Here is a 27,965-nt window from a genome sequence, read left to right on the forward strand (position 1 = left end):
ATCAAAAAGCATTTGTCTTCTGGATCCTGATCTTAACACACAAATCCAGCTCGGACTCCTTTCCGTGCCCACCAGACCTAAAGGATCTTTTCCAAGATGACTCAGCTCTTTGCAAGTTAGATGAATCAAGTCTTTCTTCCCTCTCATACTTCAGTGGAATAACAACCTACTTAATGGGGTTGGCAGAAACTATTTCACTCTTTCTTAACAGAATAAGCAGGGGTTTAAGGGTTTGTGAAAGAAACTACACGTAAGCCAAAGTTCTGAAGGGGCATAACATTCAGAGATGCATTGAGTCATTATGGTTCAGACTGTCTTGCCCACTGCAATGTAATTATATTTCAAAGTTGAAAATCTCAGCTTAGGATTGTGGGTTTTTTTCTGACATCTATATGTTATTTTTCTTCTGTTAGAGGATCAAACTTTGCCTGCTGCCATGATGGTAAAAATCTCTGCCGGATCTTTGACATTACTGGAAAAGGATTTGGGATCTAATCTCTTGCTGCATGTATTTGGCATTTAGGAAGTGAGATTCCAAGCAAACAACAGCTTCTCCCTGGACATGAAAATGCTAAAGGTGCCTCTATCAGTTACCAGTTTCTATGACATTGAATGTGCTGTGCTTTAAGTATTCAATTTCCTATCACTTTCTTATCTGAAAACCCATCACTGAGACTGTGTGAGCAGAACATGTCTGTTAAGTAGATTATGCAAATGACACAATATGATTACTTTTAGTGGCTCCCCACGCTCTTACTGTTTCAGAATCATATACATAAGGACATGTTCCTAGTTCCTTTTACCTTAAGATTATTTGAAAAGTATTTAGCATGTGCTTGATTTAGATGGGATGTTAAGTCAAATTCAAAGCATGTACTTTGAATGGAGAGTCATGAAGAGTTTGCCTTCACTTAAAAAGTTCACTTCCTAAATTTCACTAGCTCTGATTTATATCCTTTCTTCAGTTTCTGGTGGGTGAATTTCACCAGGTTTTGTGTTTATATATCCTGATGTTTTCTGTGAGAGATTGCTAGAACATCTCTTTCAGTGCTAATGTTATGATGCTGTATGGTCCGTTTATATATTACCTTCCTTCAGCTGGGTGAACACTTACTGGCACACACCAGAGTCACCATAGATGTCATCAGTATCTTGTAGGATTTATGATTCTCCCTGTTTCCAAGGGGCTGAATGCAAAGGTCTCCAAACAAAGCACAGCAAAACCATTTTACGGTTTAGCAAGCATTCCAAGTCATCTCAGCCACTGCATTTTCAGATGCAAAGCATTGTAAGTTAGCAAAGGTACCAAAGGTGCAAACGTGCCATGAGATCTTACACAACATGAGCACAAATGTCATGTTTTGTCTTCGACAGAGCCCCAGCAGAATTCTGCAGGTTGAGCACATGTCAAGGTAGCTCCAACCAGAGGGAAGGACCCCCGTATTGACAAGCCTGCCTACGTTCAAACAGATCATGAAGGATGATCCCATGCGGCTTCTATTTTTACCTAATCCAGATCTGCAGGGATCTTTATGGGATGTGTGGTAGTTTTCCAGCTCCTGGCTTGTGGTTGATTTCTAGTTGGAGGTGAGCCAGGGCACAAAGGAGCTCTACTCTACAGCAAACAGTGCAGCGTGGACAAAGGGCAGACGGTGCTATGGGTGCTGGGGAATCAGCTGATGATTTTGCTGCAATAGAAAACAGTCAGTGGTACCAGAAATTCATGAAGCAGTGCCCCTCTGGGCAAATTACTCTCCATGAGTTCAAGAAACTACTGGGTTTACATGATATGAACCCCCAAGCAAACATGTATGTTGAACGGGTGTTCCATGCCTTTGACATGAATCAGGTAAGCCAGTCTCTTGGACTATTTTTCATCATTAAATGTATGCATTAGCATGAACAGTAGAGAGCTTTGGCATAATGATATTAAATAAGAAGCAGTCGATAACTGGGAATATTTCCCCTCCATGTCTTATTTCTGCTGTTTTGGACAGTTACAATGAATCTTTTGGTTTAGTATTTCTTTTATTGTCACCATTTTTGTTCTTATTTGGAAAGGCTGTGAAAGAGTGATATAGCTGGTTTACTTCCCTACCTTCCTCTTGGAATATCCCCCAACTTTTAAAGCGGAGCAGTGGAAGGAAGGTAGATTTGAATTAGTGCATAGATCAGAAATCAGACCATGCTACTTCTTCTAAAAGATAAATGGAAAGAAGCAAGAAACACAGTAAAAATAGTAAAGTAAAAAACCAGGAAGAGGCAGGAATAAAATAAGGAGGTCCCAGATTTCCAGGAGAGGCTTGAAATAAGCTAAATGTAAAACAAAGAAAACATAAAAATAACAAAACTAAAGCACAAGGATAACAAGATGGAAATAAATATTCAAAGAAGGAGGCAGTAGTGTCTCATCCCTTCTTTGTGAGTTAATGGAAGCCCTCATGGAACTGAAATCCAAGCTACGGAGAAAAGCTGTTGAAAACCTAGTTAAAATCTTAGCGAGAGATTCATTCTCCATCAGAAACAGAGCTGATAACTTGGACAGAAACAACATGTGGGAATAAACGTGGTCATCTGCTCTGATGCAGTAAGAGGGAGGAGAGTCTGGCAATGGCTTCTGGCCCCCTGGGGTGTTTCTCCGCCTCTCCACTGGCACAGAAAAGCACTTGGACAGGGATCACAAGACAGAAATACTGCCACGCTCTTTAGCAGTTGCAACAGACACTTGCCTTCCTAACTGGAGCCACTAGGAGATGCAAGTTGCTCAGTGTCTGCTTGGTTTGGGAAAGATTTGAGGCACCAAGGACATCTGCAGTTGAAACCATGGTACTTAATTAGGGAAGGCAGCCTCTCCTTTACATTAAACGTTTACTGATGTGTCCCTCTATTGGCTCGCTTTTCCCTTTTCCGGAATGCTTAACTCAGTGGATTTTATTGTTGGGTGAGATGGGAAGTCAGGGGAAGGGGAAAAAATGCTTTAATATCCAAAGATTTTCTAGATAGCTGTGTTGTGTAGGTAGATAAAAATAGGCTGAGATTTAGAGTTGTTTAAGGATCTCTATGTAATATTATTAACTGCCAAATCCAATTTGTTTAAGCTGCAATCCTTCATGAAAACAGCCTGTGGCATCAAAATGTCACTGGCGTGGGGGCTAAATCAGAGATGTTGCCCTTAATGTAAATGTTTTGAGGACTTCTAAACCAGGAATTCTAGAAATCCAAGTTCTAAACTCATTCTAAGTAATTAGTTCTAAACTAAATTCTAAACTAAGAATTATAACTTAAATTACTTTATATAAAATTAAACTCCTGGGGTGTCCCTGCACACCCTCTTTCCCCCCAGATTATCAGCATGCAAAAGGTCAGGGGTTTATTTTCTCTTTATTTGTCCCAGTTGGAGCCAGAACATTTCATTGGCCTCTCAGATTTTCCCTCGATGAGAGGACTCTTTCATTTCTAATAAGACCACTCGAAACTAATAGCTACCAGCCATTACACTGCCTCTCTGTCCTCAATCAGAGGTTGTTATTCCTGCTTGCAGTTCCCTGATGCTCCCAACGCAAGGCACAGCCCAAGCTCTTGACAGCCCCGAGTTCAGGAATAGCAGTGAATCTGCAATAGCTACAAAAATAGAGTATTCCAGACTTTTCTTTCCATTATCTGAAGAGGGCTTACAAGGATGTCAGAGAGGAATTCTGCATTAGGTGCTGTAGCGATAGGAGAAGGGGTGATGGGTTCAAATTGCAACAGGGGAAGTTTAGATTGGATATAAGGAAGAAGTTCTTTACTGTGAGGGTGGTGAGGCACTGGAACAGGTTGCCCAAAGAAGCAGTAAATGCTCTACCATTTGGAGTGTTCAAGGCCAGGTTGTACAGAGCTTTAGGTGACATAGTCTATTGCAATGCATCCCTGCCCATGGCAGGGGCGTTGGAACTAAAAGGTCTCAAGGTCTTTTCCAACCCTAACTATTCTATGGTTTTCCTGACAAAGGAGGATGTGTTCCTGGATGAAAATAGTGGCTTCAGGAGTGAGCCCTTATTGTGTTAAGTCTTTTAACTCCAAATAGCAAATGTAAAGTCGTTATCTCAGAGCACTTCCCGTAATCATTAAAATGAAAACAAATGCACTACAAATGGTTCTGTGGGAAGAGTAAGACTTGTTATTTCATTATGCACGGTCTGCTGGTTATTTATAGATACCAGTGCACTGTAGCATGTGTAGCTAACGATACCCACAAAGTTACATCTGTAAAGGGTTAGTTTAATGACAAGAAAAGCCTAGGCTAGACTGTGCACAACTAAGATAAGCACAATTGCTTATCTCATCACCAGGACATGTATCTTTGTGCTGTGCTCATAATCTCCACGTCAGGAATAATGAAGCAGTAGTACAGAAAAGAAAGTGGACATAATAGGCTTGTATAGATGTGTTTTTAAATGGTCGCTGCCTTCTGTTCAGTTTTAAGCCCATAGGCAAACATAAGCTGTCTGTTGTTTGTGGGAATATAGTAGCAGGCAGACAAGGAATGTGACCGTGACCTAATGAACTTGTGCCAGTGCTTGATCAGTGTTTTCAATGAGAGAAGAATTAAGGAATTGTGTGTATATTCCCACATGCTGTGGGATGTGTATGCTGTGGGCTGTGTATGCCGTGGTTAAAATGCCATAGAGGGTAGCAATGACCTCTGTTTTCCTTATTCCTACGCTTGAGTTAGCGAGAATTTGGTGAGTTCTTTCCTCTAAGGTGGAGAAATTAGAGGTTGAGTCCTACTAGAGCCTTGCCTCATCAGGGCAAAATCTTTCTGGTTTATGAAGGAGAGGAAAACGGTCCTTAAAGGTAAATTACATCCTGATAAAAATACAGGAGAAGGAAAGGGTGGCTTGGTCCTTCTCCTTGTAACATGCAGAGAAACAGAAAAGCAGAATTAGGAAGATTAACCTCCTCTTTCTACAGCTTTGTATCTTGTCCAGATGACTCTCTTTCATTTGAGTCACCTAGGTAGTCTCTCCAAAAACATCCCACCCTGTCTGCTTGAGCTGCGGGTATATTGCATCTGCTTTAATAGACATAAATGGACTCTGGAGCTGGCTAGGGCTGAGGAGTAGCCATGTGCCTGTGAGCAACTGGCAATGGAATTAATAGAGGGAGATGGCAGGATAGGGGCAAGGAAATTATGCTCTGAAGTCAGCTGGCTAGGCAGGGACATGGGAATGCCTGCAATGATGCTTTCTCTGGTTGCATCTCCCCTCTACAAGTGAAATGAGCAGTAGCAGATCTCTCTATTCACTTGGCACCGGTCAGATCCAGCATCTCATAGTAGAGCCATGCACTGAAAGGGGATGGAAGAAGAGAGAAACAGGACAAAGTCCAGAAGCATGAGCTGAGTCATAGAAGGGTGAGAAAGGGCATTTTTTCAGAGCAAACAGCCAGTAGAAATAGCTGAGGAAGGATGAAGGGAGTGAGCTGCAGTGAGCCAGAGAGGATTCAAAAATCAAGAGGAAATGACAGAAGGTTAATTGGCAAAGATGACAGGAATTTAGATAAAAATCTGCAGATAAGATCTCTATTCAAATGCATTTTAATAGTGGCATTCGCCACTTCAAGCCCTATCGGTTGTCTTTTCTTGTCTTGCACTTCAAACGGGCAGCAATCAGCTGAATCTGTCCAAGTGGAAAGGTGCGTGACCTCCTTGTTTCACAACACAGGGATTTATTATCTGCTGCCTACAGCTGAGTTACTGCTGCTTTCTCAGTACACAAGAGACAAATAGAATGTCATCTTTATTATTTGACTTTAGAGCCATTTTTCTTATCAAGGTAGCTCTTGATCATTCTCCTGTGAAGTTTGGTGGGGTTTTAGTTTGGGGTTTGTCCACTGAAAAAAAGAGCAACTTCTGTTGTCAAACTTTGTCCAAAGATTACCTTTTTCACTTGTAAAGAAAGCTAAATTACATCATCCCCTTCAAAATCAAACAGATTTGATACCATTTTCAGAGCAGGACTAATGAATCTGATGGGTTTTTTCCCTTGTTTCCCTACAGTTAGTTTTGCTTTACCTGCAGTGTGTGTTTTCTGTGTGCCTGTGCAGTTTAGCACCAGTCTGTCCTTAAACCAGCAATCTTCTTTATTACAGGACTGTCATTTTCAGTGCAAGTACATAGTCCTGCTGTTGCCTGTTTGTATCTTCTTAATTCCCAGAATATTGTACAGACTCCAGAAATCTTTTGGCATCTCTAATGTAGATCTCAATAGATACTGTAATTTATCTTCATCTTTTATCATTCAGTTTACTACAGGGAACTCATTTGGAATTGCTTCACTGGGCTTCCTATACATTCCTCTGTACCCAGTGTTTCAGTGTTGTATGAAATGGCTTTGCTTTATTAATTTCTTCAGTTCAGCTCCATGTTGTTATGAATTCTTCTATTTTTATTTGTAAAAGTAGAAATTCTCCATTGCCGTTGGCTTCTAAACTAGGCGATTTCTGTCGCATTTGTCTGTGAGTTTATTAAGTGCTGTCAAACTATGCTGTAGATTATAAGTTTTAGCCTTTTTGTGCCTCATAAAACTCACCTTTTTTTGTCAGGGGTAATATCAGCTATTCTCTACTGCTTCAGTCCCTTACTAGACATGAGGGATGCTGTGAGACTGAACTGTAAATCAGATCACTTTTTTCCCAGGTATTTTGCTGTATTTTGCAGGTATTTTGGTTATTGTTATTAAACTAAAGGGATCCTGCAAACAGGTATTACTTTAAAATCACTTTTATTTCAACTGTGATTTAACATTCTTCTCTAAATTCTTTTACCAGAAAGTACAAAATCTGACAAAAAGGTCTGTCTCTTACGGCCTCATCTTTAAGTCAGCAAAGTGGTCTCATGTCTCTCAGTCACTATGAGTACACTTCCCCAAGAATTGCTACTTGGAAGCAAGTAGCAGAGGAAATGTGCGTGTTTTCAAGGGGCAAAAGTCAGTAGATGTGAGCAGCTCCCAAGTTCCCTATGCCCCCTTGGGATATCATGTGAAAAGATGCAAGAAAGCTGTCATCCAGGTGGAAAAGATCAAAGTGCAAGGATGATGAGCACTGGGTGTGTTAGAGGGACAGTTCTTAACCTAAGTCATGTCATGTAAAGTTTGCATCCTGCTCAAATATGTTCCTGGTGCCTTGTCTTTTTCTGGTGTTTGACACAATGACTGCTCATTTAAGAGCAGAGCATGATGGCTGAAGGAGAGAACTCAGGGTTTTTTTGTCACACTGTACATACCCAAGGGGCTTGTCTGTGTCTTTCACCTCCCTTCCCCTCACTTCCTTTTCACTCACTCTCATTGCTCCAGCCAGCACTTGCCTGTAAGCAAGATGCCAGCATGAGATGTGTCCCCCATCTCCCTTAGACATCAGGACAACACAGCAGCTCTAAGGCTCAGAGGTGTTCTGTGGTGAGAAGGCAACACACCCAGTATTTGATGCACTTACCAGTTGATTCTTGACATAGAAATAGTCTAGTTGTTACTTCTCTATCTGGTGTTTCAGAGTTGTGTCCCGTTGCTATGCAGGCTATCACTCTCCTATACAAACTAACTATTTATGATTTTATGAAGTGATCAAGTTGCCAGATAGCAAAGCAACTTACAAGAAGTTGAAAGCAGATGCTTGGATAAGGGGTAGGTGCCGGTTTTAAACATAGAGGGACAGTTGGTATTAGTGTGAAGGACAGAGGAGCAGGGGGAGCTGCATCAGGACTGTGCAGCTGGAGAACATGCGGTGTTTTCAGTGTGGCTGTCAGGATCACCATCCTGAAAGATGTGTGACTGAACAATGTTTTTCACCAGGAGCTTTCTTGCTGCATCTTTCTGAACTTAACCTTATCATTGTCTCCATCCTCATTTTCCTCAGATAAACCAAGATCAGTCAAGGTTAAACAATGGGAAAAAGGGGAAATGACCAGAAATTCAGTCTCACATGAAAACTGATTAATCATCCCTCACATTGCTAACCATCAAACCGTTCAGCTGTCCTTGGGGGGACAGCAAGGTATGGCTATATAGTTAATACAAGAGAAAGCATTTCCTCCTGCTGTCTTCTCCTATGTGTCTGTTTTGTAATGCTCAGGGACATGGATATTAGAGCAACGTGGGGTGGCCTTCTTGATTACAACAAACTAGGTGTTTCATGCCTAGGTTTACTGAAGATTTCCATTCTCTGTGTAATGTAGAGTTGATCTGCAGTTACAGCAAGGGCATCCCAACCTGTAGATCAGCTTCCAAGCTAGAAGGAAAAAGAGGCAAAACAAAGCAAAACAAAAACTTTGCTTAAAAAAAGGCCAAATAAAAATTATGTAGAGAAATTAGTATTAAACAATACAGCAACTGGGAATCTGGGAATCAAGCCAGAGTGCAAGAAAGCTCAGAAATCTATGTTTCCCACTATCCTATGAACGCTTGTAAAGGCTTGTCAGGTATTGTGAGGATCAACCTTGCTAGGGAAGGATGTCAGCCAAACAGAACTAAATCTGGAGTACTTGAGACCAGCAGAGATTTGTATTTAGAACAAAAATGGAAAGACACCATTTAAGTTGTAAGATTAATGTTCTGAGCCCATGACAGCTTTATACAGAGCTTTACAGGATGGTTGTATTTTAATCTCTATTTGGTTTAATGATTGCATTTCTGTTACCATACAGCCTTTATTCTAACATTGGTGACAGCACTCTGTTTTCATAAGTTTAATTATATATATTTTTCCTTTATTACCAAGACTGATCATAGACTGGTTTGGGTTGGAAGGGACCTTAAAGCTCCTCCACTTCTAGCCCCCCTGCCATAGGCAGGGACACCTTCCACTAGAGCAAGTCGCTCAATGCCCCATCCAACCTGGCCTTTGAACACTGCCAGTGATGGGGCAGCCACAGCTTCTCTGGGCAACCAGTGCCAGTGCCTCAGCACCCTCATTAGGAAGAAGTTATTCAGTATATCTAGTGTAAATCTGCTCCCTTTCAGTTTCAAATCATTACCCCTTGTCCACTGTGTTTTAAAATATACTTCTAGAAATAACAAGCATCAACAGCTTTCAAGTGCATGGATATGATACTTTTTATATGGTTAAACTAAGAATAAAGTGGCACCAGACCAGCCTCTCAGGGCAGGAGAAAGGAACATTGTATGCTACTAATGAGGTAAAATAAAAGGATCTCCTTATTCTGTACACTCACTGTTTGTCCTATACCATTTCCTACAGCTTTTTTTTCCTCCCCAGGGTTTTTGGCAGAATTGTAGGCTTTGATCCAGAAAAATGTTTTTAGTTAAGTACAGATGTGTGAAGAGTCATCAATGGATGGCTGACTGGAAGCTCTGAAATATCAGCTATGATTGCACAAATAAGGGGTTATTGTCCTTCTGTGACATTACGTAGAACCATTTAGGCACAATGCAGTATTAAACAGATGATAATCTTTCATCTCCAAGCCACAGAAGAGATGCAAATGGTTGCATGCATAATGCACAAATTCAGACATAATTTGGTCATCTGAGTTTTTGCTTGCATTCAGCCTCCTTCAGTACTGGGGCAGCATCTCAGGTTTGTAGGTCAAGATTTTATTTCCTTTGCTATTGTATTCTTGTTTGCTTGCTGCTTTCTAATAAAGGGGCTGTTGTCCCAGTGGGTGGTGAAGTATATAAAACTTCTTGATAGAAATCATTTCCTTTCTCTTATTAGTACACTTCATATAGAAGTGCTGTTTAGCCAGACAGCAAACTTGATCCTTCTTCCCTGCTTCCCCCAGCTGACTTTTACATATATATATACACGTATATATGTAAATATATATATGTATATATATGACCTGATCTTTTCCATATTCTTTTTATTCCCTCTGCATCTCAGTCCATGCATAACTGTTATGCAGTCCTAGTTCATGCAGCCTAACAATGAATTTTAGAGCGGAAACTGTTATGTTTATCTAAAATACTTCAGTGGTTGCCAAGTATACTGATGTATATTTGGTTTTCTGTGAGAATGTGCCTCATCTTTCAGAGAGATTACATCCTTCAAAATGAGGTTACTCCAATGTTAAAGGAGAGAGCATATCTAGAAAAAATAATGTCTGGTGTATCCATAATATATAGGAAGTGTAAGTTGCTCTTTAAACAGAACAAATGAAGCATTCTGTAGTCAGCACTGCTACTGTTCAACACATACCCTAAAAATCATTGTCAGCCACTTCTACTGGCTCTGCCACCATGGAAAATAACAATTGAACACTTTGAGAACTGATTGACTGATTGTGTTCTTATGATCTGCGAAGGAAAACATTTGCATAGCCATTCACCATGTGAGGCATGTGCTGGTAGTGGGATACTGCTGTTGTAGTTCTCTTATTGCTGATTTTGGCATTAATTGAAACTGACTACAGGAATAAGTGGCTGTTGCTTTGTGAGAAAATTGGATTTTAACAGGTAGGATGTGCTGTGAAGAATAAGAAGATTAATAGGCATGTAGCACCAAAGGAAAATTATGCAAGTTAAAGGATTTTCTGTTAAGACTTTATAAAGCATCGGACAGTCCTCAACAGACAACAGCATTTTCTGCTGCATTTCTTATGCACAGGTACAGTTGATAAGTGGAGAAAAACGGACACTCCACAGCAAAAAGCTTAAGAGATGTTTTGATGAGGGGCCACCAGATGATGTCCTTATGTCAATATGACTACATAGCAATGTAAACTAAATCTCAAGCTGCCTTTTCTTTTTTTATCTTTCTTCTTTATTTTTCCTGAAGAATAAGAGTTTCCCTTTACTCCTTGTACTCTGTGCAATGCTGACAAATGGGAGGCAGGCCACGAGTCCTCTTTTCCTCATCCTAGTTCCTTCCCTACTGTCCTGCTGCATCTGCGTAGTTCAGATTTTCAGGCAGACTTTTCATCATCTGATTCTGCGTTCTGGCTACAAACAGATGTTATCCTCTCTTGTCACAGGGGCATGAATGGCATTATCCAAGTATATCTTCTCTGGTATTGTAGCAGAAGGAAATGTGAATTATTTGGCCACAATATTCTCTATGAAAGCAGTGGTTGCACCTCATATTCCAAGTGTTCACAGGAAGTTGTAATATTTTTCAGAGATGTTTTGGTGATTAATGTAATTCATTCTTTATTTGACTTTCAGTTGTTTTCTCCCTCCACCTTTTTCCCCTTCTTCAGAACTGGGAGAGACAGAGGAGTATTACTTTCATGGATATGAGGCAATTAGTTGCAAGAGATTCTCCTGAAGATATTAACTTGTCAAAGACTGACATGGCCAAACTATGCAATGGATACCTAGCACTAGGTGGCAGTTGCCTTCCACCTTCTTATTGAGGGCATGAAGAGCTTTTGAAAGATGAAATGAAATGACAGCCATTGAAGCCATATTTCAAACACTAATGGAACCTAAGTATTAAGTGTTTCCACCTCTTGTGGGATTAATTATAATGGCTCAAGGCATCCTTGCTAACTGTCCTTTGCTGCAAAATTTGATCTTCATTAGGGTTTCCCTTCTCAGATTGTCTTGCTGTGATGTGTCCTCAAGAACAGGAACAGCCACTGTGATATGAATTGTCAGGCTGCCTAAGGAACTGCCTAGACTGTTTGCAGCATCCTTACATGTTTGTAGACATTACCAAGGTTGACACAATAGACTTGGGTGCAATAGTTAATAGCTATTTAAAGGAAAGTGAGAGAGAGAATGATAATTATAGAAATATTTTCCCAAATTTTCCTGAATTTTTGTATCCTAAGACTTTAAATAGTTGTGCAAACATAAGTTCAGCTTGTGCATCATTTTAGGTATGTCTTCAGGCTCAAATGACTCTCTGGGTAAGTACACTTTTCTTAGCTTAGTCTAACCAGCCACCTTAACCAAGGCAGTAAGGTTGCAGCAGCAACATCCGCATTGCACACTACACTATGGGGCTACTATTGTGGTTGACAAGACATGATATATTTCATGCTATTCCTTTCCTGAGGTTCTTGTGTTGTCCCAGCACATGTGGATAGCTCCACCACTTTGCCCAGATAAGCTGAACTCTTGCTCTTTCTGGTTTTGAATCCTTTTTCAGTCTCACAATTGCTTCTAATTAGACTCCACAAGAACTACTTAGAACACTTGGTTTCTTTTCATGACAGTCACAGCTATCACATCGTACCATCAGCAAGAAAAGCCTGTGTGTCCAAAACAATATAATCTGATTCTAAACACAGGGCTAGAAGAAAATAGGAATCAAAGCATCTCTTAACCAGAAAGAATTCTTCTGTCAGAAGAAACACAAATCTACCCCTCTTACTTCCCAAAATATTTGGGTGTTTTGGATTTGACATATACATGTACAAATCCTTTTCCTGTTTGTTTCAGACTAAATCCAACAAAAGCAACAAAAAACCCCCCAGCCAAACCATTTGCTTCTCTTTAATCTAGAGCAATGTTGCATAAAATTACTCAAATACATAGTCACTAGCCTGATTGCTGTAAATAAGGAGGTTAAATTATACCTGGTTGTGTTCAGGGCAGTGTAGTTCTATCACTTTTTAAGAATGCTTAATTGCCTTTGAAAGGTACTGTAGCCTTATAAAAAATGCCATGGAATAGAAACTACAATTCAAGCGTATTTCACCTAATTCCATGAAATGCTGTTTATTTACAGAGTGTCTTAAAGAATATCTTTGTTCCACTTCTTAACTACCTCCAGAATTTTCTTACATCCAATTTTACGTAGTGATTTAAAGCAAAAATAGAAATCTATTACTTAGCAAGGGCCTCCCACGATTATTGGTGCAATTTCACAATCTTAATCCTGTTTTCTGCTGGTTTGGCACAGGACTTACTTCTGCGATAGTACTAACGTAGGCTATAATGATGTGTCATTACCAGCTAAAAGCCTATGTTAACATTATCGTTAAAATCATCACTTGCTTAATGTCATTACAGTTGAATTCTTGACTCCAGGGTTTGATGGTACAAGTATCTAAAAGTTTCAGACCAGTTTCCCCAGTAGTGGCACAGCACCACCAAGTGTGGAAGGCTGCTTCTTTACAGGAGATATTAAAGTGAAGCCTGTCTCAGGTTTCTGTTACAGTGTTGCAGAATTCTATGACACATTTTGGGGTTTTTTTCTTATTTCAAACAGGGTAATCTGAATGTCCAAGGAATTTTGCCTTTAAAAATGAAATTTTTAAATATCCATGTAGACAAGTTCTATAAGGTAATATTCCAGATGAATTTTCCTTGTATCACAGTCTTGATGCTTAGCTGGATTGGATTAAGCTGTGTGACAGGGCAGTGGTACTCACTGTGCACACACCATGGAGTGTTCCCACCTTGTTGAACAGCTCTTTCCTTGCCATCTGTGTGCAGTGTGTCCAGGCTCAGTGTGTTTGCAGTAGAGATCTGCCGCACTGGGGCAGCAGGTCCACCACAGTGCAGAGCACACCAAAAGACACAGTTAGATGTACTCCATCCACCAACGCTGTGGAAGCTGGCTATCAGGAGTGCCCTTTCACACCAGGACCCAGCAACTAAGATCCACAGGTTAGAACAGCCCAGGCCATAGGCTCAGTATGAAGCTCTAATGCCAACCACACTGCACAAGAGACCTAGGGAAAACGAATCACTACATTGAGTACAGAGAAATATGTGGCAAAATCTACTGACAATAAAAGTTAGTAACTAATGAAAACTACTGACAATAAGGTTTGGTCAGGTGATTCTTAACATTTTTTCTTGTTTTTTTCTTTAACATGAATTAAATTGTATACATTTTTACTGAACGTCCCACAGAAAAAAAAGGGCAGCAAAACTCAGTGTTGAGTCAGTATAGAAAGGGAGGAAATACAGAAGAATGAAGGTCAATTTTATCTCAAAGCAGTTATCAACAGAGTCTCCCACTGAATTGTGCTACCCAAGTCCCTACACTCCCTGTTTTTAAACCAAAAGAACAGGTTTGGACTTATTTCCTCTGCAGTTACTCAGTGCCCACAATTGCACATTAAACTGAAGCAATTACACTTTACTAACAACATGTGTAGAGTTTCTTTGACAATTTCATTTTACCTGTAAGCAAATGAGCACGTACTCCACAGCTTTCACTAAGCTTTACAAAGCGCTTGGAGCGTATTACTACCATTACCAGCCAACGCTGTACTTTTGTCACATTGTGTGAATAGGCAGTGAAGATTAGCTTTGTGTAATTAATCATAATTACTTATAAATTCTACTTGTTAAATTATGATGTAGATAAAGGGGAAAGTAATTTTAATGAAAAACAGTTGAGGAATGTGCTTCTTTATATAAAGCAATTTTAAGTACTTTTCTACCCCTGCAACTGCCTTCTTTTTCTGTGTATTTCCCTGATAATTACAAATAGAGCAGTCAGAGGCTACTCCAGGTTTACATTTTCCTCTTTTTCACCTTTATCTTTTACATGTTGCTTTGAAACACCTGAAAACACACGGTCATGATCCACGTGTTTGTTGATGACAATGATGTTGGTGAACCACAGTTTGGAAATAATAACTGCAGAAAAGATGCAGCGGAAATTGGACAAAGTCTGTTTTAACCAACTTTGCTGCAGACTCCTGTAATGCCTAGAAATTGGTAATTGCTTTCCTGTGACAAAACACAATCTATAATCTGGTTTCTACAGATGTAAAATACCTACTAAAAGAAGGTAGAGACTATTAACTTTTTCCTTTCCTGAGCTGCTTTATCTGATAATATCAAGTACTTTGGGGAATGATGGTGTATGTGTTTAACTTTTAGAAGCCTTCTTGCAACACTGTAAGGGTGGTGAGATGCTGGAATGGGTTGCCCAGGGAGGTTGTGAATGCTCCATCCCTGGCAGTGTTCAAGGCCAGGTTGGATGAAGCCTTGGGTGATATGGTTTAGTGTGAGGTGTCCCTGCCCATGGCAGGGGGGTGGAACTGGATGATCTTAAGGTCCTTTCCAACCCTGACTATTCTATGGTTCTATGACTCAATGAGACATTAATTCCTAAAGCCATTATCTAGGAGTGTCCAAGGTAATTGCCAAATAAAGCACTTTGCCACTGGAAGACATGTATGTCTTCCAAGTGATTTTCCTGGATGCTTGTCCTGATACATTCTTTGGTTTGTCCAAGAAACATATCCTGGAACTGGCAGCAAGAAATTTGCTGAAAAATGTGTTATGTGGTCATGGCTGCATTTTTCAGCCTTCTCTCTCTTGCCCACTGCTTAGTTTGGGAAAGATGCTCTTAAAATCACAAGTAGAGGCTCAAAATTAGGGTGCTGAAAGCTGACCTCCACCATCCAGGAGATGACAACAGAGGGCTAGGTCCTTGAGTATATGCTTTCCTTCAATACAGCCCTCCTGGGCACTGCTGTGCCATGCTGCAGGCTGAACACAGGACCTAGTTGGATACCTTGGTGATTTCCTTATCTCACTTCTTTTCCAGTAATCTTGAAAGAAAATCGTGAGTGATGGCAAGGAGCTGGGGAGTACTTGTTAGTACTAAAGAAATAGAATTGTTTCTCACCTTAACATTTTGGATTTCACCACATTTTACAGGGTTGCCTACAAACCTGAGAGCCAGGACAGTTTGCTCTGCATTTCCAACTCCTCTAACGCAAAGGTTCCATACCTCACAGGTCCTCTTCATCTGGGCAAAGCAGAATCTTGTGTGACAGTCTGGTCAGTATAGCCTCATCTCTTTATGTAACAGTGGGCATGCAGCTACCAGAAATCCACTTAATGATCTGCAGCTCCTAATTCCCTGCTTCATTCTTCATCCTTACCTAACAGACTTTGCTTGCCAAGAGTCTCCCCCCACTCCATGACATATGCCAGCTTTGTTTAGCTAGGAGACTGGAGATGCCAGCCACAGCCTGTACAAGATCTGGAAGTCTCTGCAAGCCCCAAATTCCAGTGTCAGATCTAGGGATGTGTCAAAGTAACAGGGTCACAAATAGTGCTGTATTTCTTCAGTAATGCTTATACAACCCTTGAGGAACAGCTGCAAGTCTTCAGAAGCAAAAAGAATGCAAGGAAATGGGGGGGGGGGATATGAAATGGAGTGAAGTGAATGTTCCTTGAGGCTTCTGAGAGTAGAGAAAGCAGAGCTATGTTTGAAATGGAGTATAGAAAGCAAGAGAGAAGCCCATAGGATTAGCTGTAAGTTTCACTGTTATTCTGAGCTGTTGTAATCTGCTGTTTGACCTTTGCATCCTCTCTCTGCCTTATGAGGTTTAAGCAGTATTCTGAAAGAAAGGGGGTGGGAAAGTGGCTTAATGTCCTAACCACCAGGTTTGAAATACCTAGACCATCTATATTTGCACACTTGTTAATCCTTATAAAGCCTGTTGAGCTCTTCTCCTGGAATCAGGCTGAGTATAGGGCCCTTTTTCAGGTGCACATTTTGGAAGGAAGGCACTGCTTATTGCGTATAGACCCTTGGTAATGTCCTCAGTAGTCCAAGTGAGAGGATGAATTCATTTATCCTAAGGTTTTGCAGGGAAATTGTCTCTTCCCAAAGGCATGGCTGTGCAGCACTGCATGCTAAGTGCTAAGCAATCACTCTCAGGTAAGAGCTAAGCAGCCAAAACACCAAGTTCAGCTCATTCTGAACTGCCCTTGCCTGATCACATCAGCGGTGTATTCATAGCTGACAAGTCAATTAGTTTTAATCTGTCTTCAAATAGTTGGAAGCTGTGAGAGTTTTTAAGGACCTGTGAAGATTAGCAACACTATTCTGGGAACTGCAAGGATAATGCCCTCCTACGGCACTGAGGCTGAAGTATTAATTGCTGTTGTGTAATGCTAGGATCCTTCACTGCCCACCTTTGCCCTCGCAGGACACACATCCCCATCTTCAGCAAAGAAAAGGAAGCAGCCTCCAGCAACTGCACAGAGGCTGACATTCTGAAGCAAAAACATCTTATAAATAGAGAAAACTCAATTGCTTTCTCCTCAGGTGATCCAGTAACTAATGAACAACTGAAATGGGGCCCGAGCCCTGGGCAAGGATGGTCAGGAGTGGTGGTGTCCTCAGGGACAGCTACTGAGGAAAAATTTTATACCATTAGCACATTCTCCTTCCAGTTTTGGGGCCCTTTTTTTTCTTTGTTTTGTGAATAAGACTGTTCCAAGCAGCTTAAAATAGTCACTCATCAGTGAAAGCAAAACGAGTAACAAAAGCACAGCATCGAAGGGCATAAACACATGCAGAACCATAATGTGTCCTTAAGGTTCAAGTTCATCTGGTCAGTCCGTGAAGAGACTAAAAAGTGTATATTTTTATGAAGTCTGCTATGTTAAGCAGAAAGTCCAGAAGACTTTGGGGCATGTAAAATAAGTTTTAACCCGTTTTGGTTTTGGTGGTTCTCCTACCCACTCCTCAGAAGCACATCAGGACATTTCTGTCCCCCTGTTTTACACTGTACCCAGAGGGTAGACTTTGTGAGCTTACCCCAACAGGTTCTGCCTATTCAGGCAGGGAAGGGAGCAGGGCTTCACCATCCCTGCAGATGTGCTGCAGCCAAGTAAGACAGGGCCAGCAGCACACAGACATGGAATATCAACCTTCAGAGATGAGAAATACATTCATCACCCAAATCTGTCCAGTCCTAAATGGCCAAATAAGCTTCACCTGCACTAACTCCATTTAATAAAAGTAATTGGAATTTGCCCTTTGGAATGCCACAGTAAAGCTCCAGAAGTAAATTACTTTTATCTGTCACCACTGGTAATTATGCTCAGCATATTATGTTGCTGTGGTTTTGGTTTGGGGTTTGTTTTTTGGTTGGTTTTATTTTTTCATTTTATTTTATTATGATACAATTTATTATTTTTATGGTAGCCTTTTGCTTGTGAATTATTGACTTTCTAATGCTCAATGGTTACTTTAATGTGCGTGCTGGAGACACATAAGGACCTACGTAAGTACTTGTATTGTGAATGGTTATAGAGCAGCAGATGGGTAAATCAGAACTGCAGTGTTCCTTTAATAGTATCACACACTTGCTGTATTATTTGCTGTACTCCCAGAACCACAGGATGATCTTCATATGTTACTGTTATGATATTTTTCATTATTTAATGTACTCTTCTGAGGCTGTTGGATGTTACTGCAAACAGCACAGTATTTATCTGAGAAAGCTCTCTGTACATGTAGAAAGATTGCCATAGCTTTCTATATCATGTAATCTTTTCTTCCTACAGTGTATGTTTTTTGCTGTAGAAAATCAGAACATTTCTCATTAATGCTTCTGTGCAATGCTTCTGGTTCCACATCATGTAGATGAACCCATCTTCCTTCTCAGTGTTTCTGTTCCTGGTGCTGCTGAAGTTAACACGTCCCTGGTGGTCCTTGCATGTCTATAGAATGTGGTTGGGGCTTCCCTGGCTACTACAGTTTCTCTCTGGTGTTTTTCAGTGGTGGAAGCTTTTTGACCTTAGCTTTCAGTCCCTTTCACCAGATCAGAATTACATACCCACATTATTACCTTATCCAAACTTCTGATATTTTGTCACAGCAACAACAGTGAAACCAAGATACAAAAAGAAAGCAAACAAAATGCCATTTTCTAACATCCAAAGTGAAATGTAAGGGAGAAAGAAGGAAATTAATCTGGTCGTGGGCATCCAGCAAGCCTAAAATTAATCTGTAGATTCAATAAGTAGTATGAAATGCAATAAAAAAGCAGCAATGTGAAACGCATCGAGCGACATTCTTAATAGATCTATCAAATCAGATGATGGAAATGTAATCAGCAAAATGAACCTTGCCCTTCAGTGAAATACTTGATGAGATGCTTCTTGAAATAATACTTGTAAAATTGAAATTCCAGCTGGTGTGCCAAAAAAAGCATTAAATTTGTGGTACATGATCTGTCATTTTTTTGGTAAAGCATCTGCTTTTAATACTGCACCTAACCTTGTTTGAAAACTGCATGTAGTTACTGCTAAATGTCATTTAATACCAAACAGTGGTTCAGTGGTGTCTTAGCCTTTGCTGTGTTTGCTGTTGTTGCAGTCAGAGTAAACCTAGCAACTACAGCAGAACCTGCACAGAGAATCTGTTCCCAAAAGTTACACACACACCATTTCTGCATGTACCTTGAATCCAGTGTGTCTGAACCATTGGATTTACCTTTTGGGTGCCACTCTGCCAAACAGCCTCACATAGAGACCAAAACAAGCAGTAGAAATGTGGCTATGAGTGGCACTGCATCTTTACAGAACTTCTTTCCCTGTCTAGAGGACAGATTAATGCCTACTGATTGCAAAACCTTTACTGGCTAGACGCTTGTTGATATAGGACAATAAAAAAGGTAACATGCTAAACCTACTAGATACTCATCCAACCTTCTCTTCTCACTCACAGACCATCTGAAACTGATGACAGTCTTTCCAAGGTTTTCCAAGCAACTGGATTGTGACCAACGTTAAGATCACAAGATTAACTTTACCAGCTGTTAATTCTTTTTGTATGTACATGAGGAACAGTTGGAACAAATACTCTCCAACTTCAGCAACTGTTTCTTCCATCCTCACCACATTGTTACAGAAACAGAGGAACCTGACCATGGAGGCCTGTCCTTGACAGACTTCCATCAATATCTTCAGAGAAGGAAGCAGGAAATATGGAATTAAATTGATCTGAAATACTATTTCCCTATGAATATATCCCTAGTCTCACTATTTAGAAACTAGTATACAACTTGCAGGCTTTATGTCCCATGCAAAATGTATTAGTCAGAGAGATCTGATATTTATATGGATAAACCACAGTACCTGGGGTTCATGCCAGGTTATCGGTTATCATGTACAACACTTACTACAACATCTCACAGATGGATAACACCTGGAACAGCTTTGCTGCACTGGAAGTCATCCATAGTTCTTCAGTACCCATATGAATATGAGCAACTCTGCTGCAGACATCTCATTAGCACCAAACCACATATCCCAGCCTCCCCTTTTTCACATGTGGAAGTCTTTATCTTCTCCTCAAAAAAATGTCAATTACAATTGTTAAGAACAGATTTACCCCCACTGCCCCAGCTTTCAGACAACAAATCTGTGCTGATACCCTTTCCTACAGTGCTTCCATTAGAGCATATCCTTTCTAAACACCACAGAAGAGATTTTATGTTAAGGTACTTTATAATTCAGTGTGTATTATAGTGAATTTGATGACCTGTTTCTGTGAAATCGCCAGAATGAACAGAAAACAAATGTTGTTAAATACGTTTTTCTCTTTTTCTCTTTTAGGATGGATTTATAGACTTCTTGGAGTTCATAGCGGCAATAAATTTGGTTATACGAGGGAAAATTGAGCAAAAATTGAAATGGTATTTTAAGCTATATGATGCTGATGGAAATGGATGTATTGACAAAAAAGAACTAGTAAGCATATTCACGGTAAGCGAGTTATGACCAATAGCAAGAGCATTTGACATAGTGTATAGCCTCTGAAACAGCAGTTCATCATGTGTTGTAAAGGGATTGTCTGTACTTTATCTAATGTTTTACAGTTGTAAAAGCGGAATTGTTCTGACTAGCAACTCTCCTGCCATTAGTTTCTTGCTTATTGAAGTAAACATCTCTAAGTAGTACCATAGCTCTACAGATATAATTCTTAACTGAAAGTGAAAAACTAGAAACAGGAGAGACATTATTGTGATAAACGCTGTTATAACGCAGGGTAGAACTGAAATAGCACAATGAATAAACCAGCTGGTTAAAACTGTACCAGTCTGTTGTGGAAGACCAGCTTCTCAAACAGAACTTGCTGCAAGAAACAACATAGATGTCATCCAAGTATTTTAATACTTTAATTGTTTGAAAGGCTTTTAGATTTGCTTACTACAAAAGCCATAATCCCCTATTTTAAAATTCAGTTGGGGAAGTTTAATTTTCCCATTAAATCATGCAGTGACGTTTGGATGCAAATATTGTAGAAAATTCTGCAGAAAATGGGTCCATTTCAAACCCATAAAACCAAAGCAGTGTGTTTCTTTCTTTAAAATCACTTCTTTAGTTTTCAACTTGCTTTCATGAAATACTATCTTGCACTTTGGTAGCTGCTTCCATCCAAAAGGTATTACAGGGCTCCTTGCAAATACAAATAGTGCTCCCTGAATGTTCAGGATTCATTACAGACAAAAGTTTTGCTGCAGGGAGGATAAAATCTAAATAGGGATTTAATGTCATAATAAATAAGGAACATATATATATATATATAACAAGGAGCAAACCCCTGGATTCTGTGGGGGTGCCTGGCTAGCCACTGTTAAAGACTTTCAGGAGCTGCTGCCCAGTTTAAAAGGAACTGGAGCCACATGAAGCCACAGGGTTAAAAAATACCTTCTAAAGGGCAGCTTTCTAAAGTAGGAAAGGCTGCATCTCCCAGATTTCTCCTCATTTAAGACCAATGACATCTTTCTTTTGCAGATATTCACCATATTTTTTCACCCAGAGGCAATGAGGTGACCATTTTGTCTTGGTCTTTATCCGAAAAGAGAATTAAGATACTTTTAACGTAAAGTTTTGGGTTTCAACTTACCCGTTTTTAAAACCAGTTTACACATCTGTGTGTTTTCTTCTCTTTTGGGATACAGGAACCTTAGCTTAAACCTGCCCAAGTCATTTCACCTGTGCTTGTCCAACAAGTTATATGATATCTGAGACATTAATTTAAATCACACAAGTCCTGTTGAATCTTCATCTCTCCACACAGCTGTGTAAACTTTGGACCAGCAGATCATTATCAACCATCAAAATTCCTTCCAAATATGCACCTTCTTAATGCATTTTAACAGCCCAGTTATTGTAGTTTACTATTTAAGGTGATTCTGTGGTAGTCAGTGATTCAAGTACTTCGGGTGCTCATACAATACTTTGGATGACATGGTTTAGTGTGAGGTGTCCCTGCCCATGGCAGGGGGATTGGAACTAGATAATCTTAAGGTCCTTTCCAGCCCTAACTATTCTATGATTCTACTTCAGGAACCTGCCTTACTCTTAACACTACAACAAATTTAACTGTGGCAGATGTGTAAGTTTCTTCTGCAGACTGCATCATGGTCAGACACAGAAAACACCAAAGTATCTAAAGTATGAATTACTAATAAAAACAAGTTTATGTAGCTGTCTTTGTAAAATTTTTGCTGCCCCCTGGAACTCTTTTGTGCCAAGTAAGGTAAAGACAGTGATGGTCAAGAATTCCACATCAGTGCTGAATAGATTTAACTATTTAAATATGATGAGTTCCAATATAATATCAGGAATACTGAAGGAAACTGGCACGTGTGGGGAATTACCTTACACAACACAGTCTCAGGATAATTCAGGTGTAGATAATGAAATTCTGTAGTATGCCCATTACAGAACATATATGCATGTGTATTTCTACCTATCTATTTTCTTAAGTTATACAAAGGACGAGTCAGTCCTCTCAACTTCCAGGTCTGCTGATCTGCCTTTATTTGTGATTGCTAGGTTAAACATGTCTTAATAGAAAAATGACTTAACCTTTCTATTTATGTGCTTTCAGCTGTGAAAAACAATACTCAAATCACACAGACCATAGGGCCCTCACCAAAGACGCAGAACTCTCCAGGGCCAGATAAAAATGCTGGTGTGGAATCTAAAGTGTATTGCAGAGCAGAGGTGCCCTATGGTTTCAGAAGACCTTCAGAGATACAGAAATTAGCCTGTAATCAGGCTCTGTTATGTTAATTACATTTCCAATCCTCATTACTTGAAACAGCTATTTATTTAGTGATTTTTGAGAGGGTTGGTGAGCTAAAGAGCTGCATCTCAAATCCTGCAGCTGCCAGGGTATTGTTTTCACATCTTGATGGGGAAAAAAGTCTGAAAGAACCTTCTCCTTTTCTGCTTTCAGGCTATCCAAGCTATTAATGGCCACACGGACATGTCTGCTGAAGAGTTCACAAACATTGTGTTTCAGAAGATAGACGTGAACAATGACGGTAAGAATTCAGGTTTTGTTGGCACTGACAGGGATTTTCCCCCATAAGGAAGTGTGGGATCAAGAGGGGAGCTGAACATGCTACTGAAGGCTTGACTGGATTAGATTAACAGAAAGCCTGAATGTGTTCTTTACCCATATTACTTCAGCTTTGCAGTGGAGTGTAAAGAAATCAAGTGTCTCTATTAATCTGACAGAGGAGTTGCAATGCAGTAGGGGCTAAAACGTGGAGGTCTTGTACTGTGCATCCAAAGTGTCAGTACTCTGACCGCACAGAATAATAAAGCTGTGGTCAAGGGGGTTGTTTTAGTGTATTTGTGTTGTTAATCTCTCTAAAGTGGATGAGAGAAGCAACTGATGTCCCTTGAAGGCTGACTGTTAACACATGCTACTGGTTTTATTTACATTGAGTCAGTTGGACTTGCATTTGGAAACCAAACCTTTATGTCACTGCTTCAGAGTTGTTTCTAGTACAACGCTTGCACATGGGAATGTCTTCCCTCCTACTTCTAGCCATGAAAATCCTCCTTCCACCGGCAGTTGTGTTTTACATCCGTTACTGCAGTCGCTGACAAATTAGGAGTATTAGGAAAGCATTGCAGAGCAAAATCACCTAGTGAGGAATCTGGGGTGCTTTTTTGGTTTTTGTTCATTTTTCTGATCTTATTTGGTGTATTAAGGTTACTTTTTAAAATAGCTGTTTGTGGTATATAATCAGAGTATGAACAGAGATGTTGTGGTGCATGTGAATAACTCATGGAGGATTATTTCCCCACCTGCTTGGCCCATCTTTTGGCTGAAGGCAAATAACTAAGGGGCACCAAATAACATATAATCTAGGGTCTAACCCAAATTCTGTGATTATTCATATTTTGACTCCTGCTTTGACCATATGCTTACTGCCAAGAACTGTATCTGAGCTAAACCATCAGCTGAAAAAACAACTCATGTGCCTTACGTTTTAGCAATGAAGTGCCAGGACATGAATTATTCAATTTATCTTCATAATACTCCCATTTCAAACTGCTTTCCATTTTTTAAGTAGCTGCAAAGCAGCAGGACTAGCATCACCTGGGGAATAGGACGAATTTTACCCATTTTAGCTTAAACTATGCTACTTTCTTGTAGTTTAAGCTCCTTGTAGCTTCTTATTAAATAAAAGGGCAAATAAATAAGTTGCAATGTCCTTCTGCACATTAAAATACAAGGAATAATCCCACACTTGTCAGGAGCAATTCTTAAAAGAAATCTCCCAATGGCTTTGTGATTTATTTACATTAGCTCAAGGAAATCTGAGACCTGTCACAGTTGCAGTGAGTTTGGTATGTCAGTGTAACCACATCTCTCTGGTAACTGCAGTGGATTTGGTATGCTTGCACACTGGTATTGGTACTTTGAAGTATGTAGCCTGGGATCAAGAGGAGGGAATTCAAGACCAGTTGATATGCATAAGCACAAAAATGATGCAGTGTGTGCATCTGATGAGTCCAGGAACCGCAGCCAGCCAAAGACCTCAGTCAAAAGCAACACAGAGGGAAGGAGATGGGAAATAAGAGGAGTGCTGCCGATAGAAGAGATCAGAGGAATAAGTGGCCTCAGACAAGCATCCAGAGATGGCTTGCCTCTTTTCTGCTCCTGGGATATTGTTGTAGGGGAACTGGTGTTGAAAGAGGAAGCACAAACATCCTCAGGACACTACATGCCAGCCCCTGGGGAGGGTCATACTCCTCTCACTGAAGCCTAACAGCCAGGATTTCTGTCAAATGATGTATTTCCACTTTAGTAGTGTGCATAGCAGCCTGTTCACCAGTGCAGCAATGACCCATATGACTACTAAAAAGGAGGCAACCTTTACTGCCCATGTTGAAAGTGGTTTTCACATTTTTCAAATGCTGATCATTTTCCTTTTTCATCTCAGATGAGGTTTTCAAGGTTGCCATGGGCAAAAACCAAAACACAAAAGTACTCTGGGGAGTACTTAAATCCAGAAATAGACAGAAGTCATTTAACTATGTATTCACTAGCAGTGCATGCAACTTGAATTGCTGCTCCCCTGCACCCTGGGGCCCTAACTCATCCAACTACTTTCCTCTTTGCCTGACCTCTTGCCATTTCTTATTTCAGTGACAAATCATTCACTGTTGTGACTTTAACAAGAAACTTTAAACCATTCTCCGAGTAAAGAATAAAGCTTTTCCTATTAAACCTAGTGTCCCCTCACAAGCAGTTATCACTGGAATAATGGCAGTTATTGTAACTTTAACCAGATAATTACATACATTCCTGTGTAATATACAGGCAAACGTATTCCTAGGAGGGGCCTTTGCCTTTGCTGACAGGGAAGAGAATGGGAAAAGAGGAAGGAAGTTGAACAATATTCCTGCTCTTCAATGAAAGAAATCTTTTAGTTGTCTTGTAACTTTCAAGGTACTGCCTGATTTTGCCATGGGCCTAAAAAACCCCACTTTAAATGACCATTTCAGTTGCTTGCATGAATTTATGTAATCAAAACACTTAAATTTCTTTTTTGCCCATATTTTATTGTGGTTCTAAATAATCCTGGCAATCCCCAGCAAAATAAACCCTTAATTTTTGTTAAAACTAGCTATAAGATAAACTGCAGTTAGCTCAGTGAGAATTGGTCCATACACCTCCATTCAGCCTTGATACAAGTCTTTGTTAGCACCTTTTTCACTATTATGAGTACTCACAGTTGTCTTAGACTTCAGTGAAAGCTGTGTTTGACCTGTTTTAACACAAGAAAGAGTGAGTCTGAGTTCTGGGATCTGATGCAAAGGGGGAAAACATTAAAACACTCTTCCTGCATTTGCCTCTCAGCAGAGAATGGGGAACCTTCCTGAGGGATTTATTCTGGCCTTGTGTTGAATTGATAGGGATTGCTGGGTTTCTTGGTTCCTAAGGAGTATGTGAATTCCTTTTAGGGGAACTGACCTTAGAAGAGTTTATCACTGGTGTGGAAAGCGACGAGGACCTAATGCATTTGATTACGAAAAATTTTGACCTTTCCAACGTACTCAAAGTCATACAGAACGGCAGGAGACACAGCATCTGAAGGATCCAGTGGCATCTCAGTCGTCATGCCAAGGAAGATAATACGTGATGCATTCAAGAGCTTGATGTCATCAAAGCCTACCCAGGCAAAACTGAGCAGCCTGCTCCAGGAGGAGTAACTTTCACTCTTGACTTCATATCTCTCCTTTGGTTTTCTTTATTCTTTCCCTCACTAATGACTGTGACAGCCACACATATAGAAAAGCTATTTGATGCAGTACAGATAACTTATTTGGTCTCTATGAACACTCTTCTCTCTAACCAATAAAATCATGACAATATCACAAAATGCAATCTTTCTAGAAGATACAGAGTTAATAAATTTCTCCTTTTCAGGACAGGTTTTTAAACCTACCATGTAAAGTGTGGACGTAATCTTCTAGGTAGGACTGTGTTATATCCACATCAATTAAGAATGAAGACTGATTTGTATTAACCTAACAACTGCTCTAATCAGTACTCAAAACTGGAGTAAGTTCACCAGGTAACACCACAGTCGGCTTAATGTTCTCAAGATGTGCATGCTCCCTATCAAGCTATCTACCACTTTTGATTTCCTTACATCTTTAAATTAAACTAACATGATGTTTTGATGGTTTTGGCAGGGTTCAGCCACTGTTCTTTCAAATTAACCTTTTATGAAAGTGCTGGAATGAAATTCTGTTATTTTTGTACAGTAAAATTAGAAGTTCAAGGAATTGCTAAAACGATATCACTTTGTAAGCACAATGGTTTCCTAGAGATTTGTGTCATTTGATTTGTATGCTCTCCTTTTCAGAACAATTTGTTTCCACTGGTCTTTTTTGCCTCAGCTGCATCAGACAAAATGTAAGAGGTATTGAGACTTGTTCTACTGATTATGGCTTCTGCCAAAAAGACTGTCTAACAGCTGAATTATTCTTGCCCTTCTCTGACAGAGAGTACTACTTCAGAGGTCTTTGCCCTGTCCAGATACCTGGGCAAAAGCTTTTAGCAATGTAGTCTCTTTGAGATTTCTACTTTCTTTCAAACTGGGTTGCAATTGTCTCTGAAGGTGGTAGCTGTGAGGAGTACAGAGAAGGCATTTAAAGATGGCGTGATCACATATGCCTCATTTTCTTAGGAAGTGTCATGGTTTAAGTCCAGTAAGTAATTCAGAACCATGTAGTAGCTTGCTCACTTCCCCCCCTTCCTCCCCTCTGCTCCCGGAGGCATGAGGAGGAGGATCAAAAGAATGTAGTTCCCACAGGTTGAGATAAGAACAGTCCAGTAACTAAGGTATAACACAAAACCACAAACCACCAATAACAATAATGATAAGGGAAATAAGAAGGGAAGAGAAAACAACCACTCACCACCTGCCAACCGATAATACCCAGCCCAACCAAGCAGTGATCAAGCCCTTCCAGGTAACTGCCCCCAGTTCTACATCCTGGGCATGATGTGCTGTGGTATGGAATACCTCTTTGGCTAGTTTGGGTCAGGTGTCCTTTCTCTGCTTCCTCCCAGCTTCCCCTCCTCCCTGGCAGAGCATGAGACTCACAAAGTCCTTGGTCAGAGTAAACATTACTGAGAACCAACTAAAAACATCGGTGTTATCAGCGCTGTTCCCAGGCTGAAAGTCAAAACCACAGTACTGCACCAACTACTAAGAGGGAAAAAACTGACTGCTGCTGCTGAACCCAGAACAGAAGCCAGGCTAAACCCAACTCAACCTTACTTTATAAATAACAAGATTAATTCTTTGAGCTGAAATGGGGCTGCATGAGCTCTCTGCAAAAGGAAAACTGTAGTTGTCTCAGGTTCTGTTGGGATTGAGTTTCATGCCTGCAACAAGTTTTATCAGATTGCTACATTCTATCATAAACTCTCCTTGGCTGACAGGGGCCTGCAGGCATCACACTAATATTAATTAT

The 27,965-nt window shown here is 40.2% G+C and overlaps 1 protein-coding gene across 2 annotated transcripts in view; it reads left to right on the forward strand.

Moving 5' to 3' along the window:
- The window catches only part of GUCA1C (guanylate cyclase activator 1C), a 32,725-nt gene extending 5,899 nt beyond the window's left edge, over positions 1–26,826 (forward strand). For both annotated transcript variants that reach the window (XM_034074499.1, XM_034074500.1), the window contains 3 exons: positions 20,277–20,426; positions 22,912–22,999; positions 25,941–26,826. In XM_034074499.1, coding sequence (XP_033930390.1) covers positions 20,277–20,426; positions 22,912–22,999; positions 25,941–26,071 — 369 coding nt within the window. In that variant the 3' untranslated portion in view covers positions 26,072–26,826. The remainder of the gene's footprint in view (positions 1–20,276; positions 20,427–22,911; positions 23,000–25,940) is intronic.
- Positions 26,827–27,965: the final 1,139 nt, after the last annotated feature.

The sequence above is a fragment of the Melopsittacus undulatus genome, chromosome 2 (genome assembly GCF_012275295.1).
Source record: "Melopsittacus undulatus isolate bMelUnd1 chromosome 2, bMelUnd1.mat.Z, whole genome shotgun sequence".
Classification (NCBI taxonomy): domain Eukaryota; kingdom Metazoa; phylum Chordata; class Aves; order Psittaciformes; family Psittaculidae; genus Melopsittacus; species Melopsittacus undulatus.